Source organism: Cololabis saira, chromosome 23 (assembly GCF_033807715.1).
Source record: "Cololabis saira isolate AMF1-May2022 chromosome 23, fColSai1.1, whole genome shotgun sequence".
Taxonomy (NCBI): domain Eukaryota; kingdom Metazoa; phylum Chordata; class Actinopteri; order Beloniformes; family Belonidae; genus Cololabis; species Cololabis saira.
In genome coordinates this window covers 9,968,052-9,976,712 of record NC_084609.1, presented here as the reverse complement: position 1 = coordinate 9,976,712, position 8,661 = coordinate 9,968,052, and the positions used below count along the sequence as shown (strand labels likewise).

Here is an 8,661-nt window from a genome sequence, read left to right as displayed (position 1 = left end):
TTCAGAACGTCACATTATGCAACAGAAACGCCACCAGCGTCATGTGTGCGACCTGTGTTTACAATTAGTTTGGCCACCGTCAATATTTTCTTGTATTTTACCTGTTTTATATTCTAAAGTCACACTTAAAAGTAACTCCACTTCTCTTTCACTCCAAACGAAAGACTCTCGTTCCGTCTTGGAAGTAAAGCCTGAATTATGGTCCCGCGTTAAATCGACGCAGAGCCTACGGCGTAGGGTACCGTTGCGCGCCGTACGGTGTGCGTCGCAGCATACCTTACGCCGTAGGCTCTGCGTTGGTGTAACGCGGAACCATAAATCAGCCTTAACTGGAAGTTACATGTGTCATTTGTTGATGTTTTTTCCAGGATTCTGATTGGCTGGCATGACGTTAACAGCATATTTATGCGGATCCTTGTAAATGAAGAGATTTTGAAAACGATCTCGTGTAAACGATGGAATTTTTCAAAACGTAGAGGGGGAAATATCCGTTTTTGTAAATACCCGGCTATGTGTAAACGGGGCCTCAGACAGAATTTTCAAATAGGGTCTAACTTCATAAAATAACCCAAAAGTTAAGTTACAAGAACTACGTTGCATGAAAACATTTTAAAAGTACTTTCTGTCACAACAACAGTAGCATGTTGGAGTAGAGTTCTCCTCCACTATTAGTGCTGCTCATTGATTGGAAATGCATTCTGGGATACCTTACTGTCTCAAGTTTACACCAGTTTCCAGGGATTTTGACTATAAAGCTGAAAATTAGTACCAGCAGTTTGACAAGAGATGAATGTCCACAGAAAGACCATGTGAATATTTCAGTAAGAAACTGATGTTCTGTCGTGAATAAAGCATCGGTTCTGTTTGTTTATCATTTTTCTGTGCAGGAATAGCATCCTAACAGCCAAACAATGCAGCAAGTGATAAACTTTATCAAAGTTGGCATTGATTTGGGAGGGGGTCAATGGAGATTGACTCAAGTTTGGACCCAGCCCCAAGTGGTCAGTCGAGGAATTGCAATGAAACCCATTATAGCCCATTGGACATGAGTCATCGAGAGAGTCTTAAAAGTACAGGGAGATGCCCCTCCTTTGATAACATGTGGTATTTGGCATTTGGATTGATTTATCAATTACGTCTCTTAAGTGAATTTGCAGCTCCTCTCTAATGCGTATTATCGTCTATATAAACCCAAGCCTGTGGTGCCCGTGACCGACTGATTACAGCTCCCCTCATGACTACAACTCTGAACAACAAAGGCTTTCACAAGTTAATATTCAGAGATCTACAGCCCAGGGATGAAAAGTTTTATCAATGAACTGCAAGTTACATAACTCATTACATTTTACCATTCAGCTAATTATCACATTACAGTTCAAAAGAAACTTTCACAGAGCAACAGCTTTGCATGTGCCTGTGTGTGTTTGCTCTTTTATTTGTATTCATTTGCTGTGGAAATGTTTGAAAATGATTTATTGCTATTTCAAATATTCTTGGGAGACTTATCTTGTGTAAAATGTTTGCAAATGAAAAAGAATTGAGGAGTTAAATTGTTAAAAGCATAATGAAAAAGCATATCACTTACCTTCTGAGTGAGAGTATAGTGAGATATTAGAACTGACTCCCCTTTTTTTGGCTTATATGTAAAATCAAATAGAGGGAAGCCGAGAGGATATCAGCTTTTGGTGTTAAACTGTCTTTGTTTAAACCAATGTGAGCTGATACTGATCCGCTCTTATAGGATTTTCACATTTTATGAAATGAAAATCCCTGAGTAGCCCCTCTGATTCGAGGGATTTAGTGGCATTCTGATGGCGAGACGTCCACAATCAAAGTTAAAATGTGTACTATTTAATATTAATCCCCCCTCTCTTTCTGAAGGCTGTTGACACAGTGGGAATAAGTCTTGTAAGGATATCAGCTGCTGCAGAAATGCTTTGCAACAGCATTTCAACAGACATAACATTGAGCTCAGTGTGCCATGAATAGTTGCAGAAATGTCAAAAAACGTTTACTGCAATTAATAATCTGATTGGAGAAATTAAAATATTAGCTTTCACAATGAAAAAAAAGTAAATAAAAGCAGAGTTAAGATATTAATCCTCTAAAACTCAACTAAACTTTCACACATCTTCTGGAAGATATACTGTCAAAATGTAAATTTAGTAGTAAAAAATATTCTGGGATATGAAATCCCAAATACTTGCCCAGTGATGTATCTTGGGAATATTGGAAAGGTTGTAACGAGAGAAGATCTGTACTTGACTAAAGTGTTACTCGCAGCAAGTAAAAAAGCAGTCACAAGAAACTGGCTCAAATGTCCCGAAACAGGAACAGTGGTTGGAAATTGTCCAGGAAATTTGTGTTATGGAAAAATTGACATATCTTTTAAGGATCAAAGAGAATGTATTTGAAAAGAACTGGGAAAATGCATGAGACATGACACCAACTGAACAAATGCCGAATGGAACAGTGGACTGAATAGAGGATCATCTCCAGACAGTTTGTTAATGTTACTATTATTGTTATTCTAATCTGTAACTTGTTTGCAGTAGTGTTTTGTTTATTTATTATTTATTTTAAAAGGAGACTGAAGCAGGCTGTGGTTCAGAAGGAAGTTATGATCGGTCCTAGGTATACATTGTGAATATGTTGCAAATTGTAAGTATATTATAAATTGAATAGTAATATGGAGTGCAACTGCTGATTTGAAAGAGCTGCAACTATAAGCTATTGTTGAAAAGCTGCTGGATGTTGGGATGGTTCCTATGTAAAACCTTGTGGTTTTGTTGTTGCAACTATTTTTGTTCATAAGTGGATACAGATCTGGTGATATAGCAAATATTGTTACTTAAGATATTGATGTTTTTGGTTGGTGATTTAATCTTTTCTTTTGTTTTTCTTTTAACTTATTTTAGGAATTCTGGTGAATGTTTTCACCCTTTTTGATTTGTGATTATTGTAATCTTTTGTATGTCTTTGTGTGGACCCCAGGAAGAATAGTCTCCACTTGGTGAAGACTAATGGGGATCCTTCAGAGCGCTGGAGAGCTCCTTCAGCGACAGGCTCCTTCACCCTAGGTGTGTGAAGGAACGCTACAGAAGGTCCTTCCTCCCTGCAGCTGTGAGACTACACAACCAGCACTGCTCACAGTAGACCACATACAACCTGACAATAAATGTACATAAGGGAAATAATGTGCAATATCTTTCACTCACTGCAACGTGCAATTATGTAAATATCCATCTGTAAATATCCGTCTGTTATCTTTTTATATTTCTTATTATTTATCTTTCTTATTATTATTATTATTATTGTATACCAGTTTACTGTTTATAGTGTGTTATTATTATTACTGTGTTATTACTTTTCTATTGATGCCTCTTGTTTTTGCACTATCACCTTTGCTGCTGTAAACTGCAAATTTCCCCTCTGTGGGACTATTAAAGGTTTATCTTATCTTATCTTATCAAATAAAAAATGTACATGTGAAAACATAATAAAAATTTAAGTTATAAAAAAAAAAACTCCAATTAACTTTAGTTTTGGGAGTTTATGAGATGAAAATTTGCAGATTTTTAGAGTGCATATCCTGTTGGTTGTTTTTTTTTTTTTTTTACACCAAATGTCATATATGTCCATAATCTAATGGTTTCAGATCCAATGCATCCTACAGCACTCATTTAAAGTGAAGTTCCCCAGCCCTGCATGGATGAACTTCCACCTGTAGTCTCCTACCTGCAGCCAGCTGCATCCATCCGCAGATCTTGTACACGGTGCCGGTGCTGCAGAAGAAGAAGAGCGCGAAGCATCCGATGCAGGTGAGCACCAGCAGCATGGACATGCCGATGAAGAAGGACGCAGCCTTGAAGGCTCCGGAGGGGATGCTGCTGAACTCGGTGAAGCTGCCCTTGCAGGTCAGGTCCCGGGACAGCCCGTTGCCGATGCAGTAGTGGAAGAGCCCGAAGTAGCCCGCCTGCGGGCTGTCCACGCCGTCCCCGATCCAATAGGGCTGGATGAAGCACACCACGTTGACGATGGCGAAGAGGATGGTGAAGATCGCCCACAGGACGCCGATGGCGCGGGAGTTGCGCACGTAGTTGGTCTGGTAGATCTTGGCCGCCTCGGAGGCTGGCAGCATGGTGGTGGTGGTCGTGGTGGTGGGGGCCCCGGGGACCATATCCTCCGGTCAGGGCCGTCAAGTGGGTATGGCAAGGTATGGCAGCCGCCACACTTTGGCTTCAGGGGGAAATGTAAATGTTTGTTTTTTTAAATACATTTATGGAATTACTCTGTGTCCATTTGTATTGATTATTCTATTACATAATACTTATAGAATAACTAAAAATGCAAATCAGAACAACATGATCGATTTCTCTAGTTATTATACACTTCAAAAACTCAAAATCTTAACAAGAATATTTGTCTTAGGTTTCTAGTTAAAATGTCTAATTTTTAGTAAAAAGAAAAATCTCATTACATTTAAGACAAGACTCAAAAAACAACCATTTTCACCTGTTTCAAGTAGATTTTCACTTAAAATAAGTGGAAAAATCTGCCAGTGGAACAAGATTTTTTTGCTTGTAATGAGAAGATAAATCTTGTCCCACTGGCAGATTTTTCTACTTATTTCAAGTGAAAATGGTCAAATAACAAGTTATTTTTCTGGTGATGAATCTTGTTTTAAGTGTAATGAGATTTTTTGACTAAAAATGAGACATTTTAACTAGAAAGAAGACAAATATTCCTGGTAAGATCTTGAGTTTTTGCAGTGAGCGAGACTGCATTTGAAAAAATTCCAATTTTCTTAACCACACAGATAAACTACTGTACATAGCAGACTTCTGTGATGAATATTTGCTGGCCATACCTTAGCTTCGACTGAATTGACGCCACTGCCTCCGGTGCTGGCTCCAAAGGGATGCGTTTTCCTGCCTCTCAAGTCACAGTTGTGGACGCAGCATCACTTACACGCTCGCATCCGCCGCGGCGAGGTCGCTTTCATTCATTAGAATAAAAAAGGAGCGTCTGCAGATCCTCTTATTATGCTGGACATTTTTTTATTCCCCGTTTGCATTCACATTCAGCCATCTGAAATGTCTCAGCATCGATCTGTCCCCGGCTCTGGGGAGGAGGTGTGTGAGAGAGAGATCCTGCTGCTGAAATGCCCCGACCGTCGCCGACAGAGCCGCATCCGCAGCTCAGATCCGATTGAATTAAGCCTGGTTTATGGTTCTGCGTTAGATCGACGGCGTAGGGTACGGCGGCGACGCTCAGCGTACGGTGCGCAGGTCTGCGCTGGTGTAACGCGGGACCATAAATCAGCCTTTAGAAGTGGAGGGAGCCGCGGATATTACAGGGCCAGCCCACATCCCTTAATCCCATCCTGACGTATCATTCCAGCAGCACCGCGCCAAATCCCCAGCACACGCATGGATTTGAAATAAAGCAAATGCCCAGGGGTGCAGATCCGATGTCAGGATTGGGGGGGACACCAACGTGATTTTAATTTTTAATTTTTTGCCAATATGTACGACGGAGTATTAGGGCCAAACTAAGACAAAAAAAAATGGAAATGACGAGAATAAAGTCATGATAATATGAGAATAAAGTCGTAAAATTACGAGAATAAAGTCGTAATATTTTGAGAATAAAGTCGTAATATTTTGAGAATAAAGTCGTAATATTTTGAGAATAAAGTCGTAATATTACGAGAATAAAGTCGTAATATTACGAGAATAAAGTCGTAATATTAGATATATTATAAATATATAAATATAACTTCACAAGATGCTCAATATTCCTCATTTTTAACACAGGGAGAAGACCTTCCTGTTAGAGTTGTCATAAATTATATTCTCATAATATTACGACTTTATTCTCGTAATATTACGACTTTATTCTCGTAATATTACGACTTTATTCTCGTAATATTACGACTTTATTCTCATAATATTACGACTTTATTCTCGTAATATTATGACTTTATTCTCATAATTGTACGACTTTATTCTCATTATATTATGACTTTATTCTCGTAATTTCCTACGTTTTTTTTTTGTCTTAGGTTGGCCCTAATACTCCGTCGTAAATATGCAACTCATACCATGCCATAAATTGGTAAAGGCTCGCCAAAAAATACTGCACAGGGAATCATTTATTGTGCTTACCTTTCTTGTTTATTTGTCCTAAACAGCCAACAGTGTGTGTCACTGCTTACTTAACTGTTATATTCGTAAATCATAATTTTAAGGGTTTTGGGCATGTAGTGTCTACTCATCTCAAATTCTTCTCCCCATCTTCCTTTTATCCTATGGGACTACTTTATGCACGATCAATTGATATATGGATGAAATATGGAGCGCTAAACAAGTTGTTTAAACTAACTGATCATGTTTTAACACAGTTATGGTGGTAAACAGTTCTAAAAAAAAAAAGGACCCATTGCTTTCATTCTGTACACCTCAAAACGCACCGTGGATGTATTATTGTTTTAGAAATATATTTTTAATAAATATTCTACATATTCAACCTTTAAGTCTGAAAATACATTTTTAAAATTTTGAATAAATTAGGGTATTTTTATTGGGGGGGACAATTCATGTTTTTCAGAAATTGGGGGGGACATCTCCCCCCTGTTCCCCCTGGGATCTGCACCCATGCAAATGCCTCTTAATTTAATTGTGTGTTTGTTCGTTTGTTTGTTTATTTCGGTCATTTCCAAAATAAGAATTAAAATACAAAAGAAATCAGAATCATGTTTACTTGGCCAAGTCAGGTCAGACAAGACAGGGAATTTAACTCGGTTATTTTTTGCTCACTGTACAGTAAAGAGGCAAATGACAGCTCTTATTAACATATATAGGCTACAGTTGTTTTTTTTTTAAGTGAAAGGTGCAACAGTATGAGGTAGACATGGTTATTGAAAGGTGCATCGTTGCAGCTTATGATTGTGCTTATTGTTATTGAACAGTGATTGATTACTCTGAGACTCTATGAGTGATGAGAGTTCATCAGACCAACAGCTTGGCGGAAGATACTGTCTGAGTCTGGAGGTTTTGGTGTAATGCTTCTGTTGTCATGCAGCAGTTGCAACAATTTTTGAGTGATGCTTGTTTGAACTTTTGCTTTTTACAGTTTTTTTTTTATATTTTTCAGTGGCTCACCAGAGGAATTAGGGGAATTATGTAGAAAGGATGTTAAAATTTGCACTGTAATGGCACTGAAACGCTCCAGTTTTGTCATTTGATTGCAGTGGTATGGAATTGTTACCATGTGCGAGTAATCAGAATCAGGTTTATTGGCCAAGTCAGGTCAAACAAGACAGGGAATTTGACTTGATTATTTTCGCTCACTGTACAGTAAATTGACCAATGACAGCTCTTATATACTGTACAATTTTAAAAAGAAGTGAAAGGTGCAGCAGTATGAAGTAGACATGGTTATTGAAAGGTGCATTGTTACAGCATATGATTGTGGTTATTATTATTATTATTATTATTATAATTGCACAGTGATTGATTACTCTGAGACTATAAGTGATGAGAGTTCATCAGAGCAACAGCTTGGGGGAAGAAACGGTCTCTGTGTCTGGAGGTTTTGGCGTACAGTGCTCTGTAGCTATATATATATATATAATTTACACAAAACTACATTTTGGGAAGTATTGTCTAAAATGAGGCAGCATAAATGTGACAAAAAATATATAGTGTATGAATGTGATGCTTTTGTTACAATTAATCTGACTTATATGTGAATTTCTCTAAGTTAACTTCACCTTGACAATGTGCCACAGAGGATAAAGCAGGTATGGATGGATGGATGGATCAGAATCAGAATCAGGCTTATTGGCCAAGTGGTCAAACAAGACAGGGAATTTGACTGACAGTAAATAGACAAATGTAGGATTTTCTCACCGCCAACAAATAAACATGAAGTTAGTGCTAATATGGCATCAGACCAAAATATATAAACAAAACAAGACCGAAAGGGAAAAAAAAAAAAGCTTAGTTTATTACCCTTTTAGAATCAATTTCTGTCAGCTCCTACATATACCGATACAAAGCAGTAAATCAATTAAAAGAAAAATTTCATATACTTTTTGTATATTGAACACATTCAATATACTGCTTAGACCTTGTAGCAGTGTGAGTGCCACGGGGCCTGACCGACAGGATGGAGAGACACAGAGTTTTGTGCAGACCCCTTTTTATTAATCCAAATCACCCAGGACACAGTGCACAAGCACCTCACACCAGCAGCACCTCACGATCAGCAGCTCCAGTCTGAACACCCGTCTCAGCAGCAGCTTCTCCTCTTATAAGGCTGGCAGGGTGGAGAGGCTGACGGGCCACACCTGTGTCCCGTCAGCCTGAGTGGCTGCAGCTCCTCCACTCTGCCACAGACCTATTATCTAAGTTCTGACACTTACATAAACACTCATACAATATGATCATACTTAATGAGCATCTTGTTCTTCAATATTTTTTTGAATATTTGGTTTGTACTGCACTCTTTAATTTCCTTTTCCAAAACATTCCATAACCCCATAAACTCAAACACATCTATGTTTGACATCCGTTCTGTTCGTTGTTTTTGTGAACATACAGCTTCTTCTCAGTTCATATACCCTTTGTCTTTGCTGAAACAGCTTCTGGATAC

The 8,661-nt window shown here is 38.3% G+C and overlaps 1 protein-coding gene across 1 annotated transcript; it reads right to left on the bottom strand.

Moving 5' to 3' along the window:
* Nucleotides 1-1,238: 1,238 nt before the first annotated feature.
* On the bottom strand, nucleotides 1,239-5,173 carry LOC133424544 (LHFPL tetraspan subfamily member 3 protein-like). Its single transcript, XM_061715218.1, has 3 exons — nucleotides 4,871-5,173; nucleotides 3,739-4,239; nucleotides 1,239-1,246 (listed from the first exon to the last, which is right to left on the bottom strand). Exons 2-3 carry the CDS (start codon nucleotides 4,178-4,180, stop codon nucleotides 1,239-1,241), a joined length of 450 nt encoding a protein of 149 aa, XP_061571202.1. The 5' UTR covers nucleotides 4,181-4,239; nucleotides 4,871-5,173.
* Between the last annotated feature and the right edge of the window lie 3,488 nt (nucleotides 5,174-8,661).

Coding starts and splice junctions, on each gene's coding strand:
- LOC133424544 (XM_061715218.1), bottom strand. CDS start 4,180: ATGGTCCCCGGGGCCCCCACCACCACGACCACCACCACCATGCTGCCA.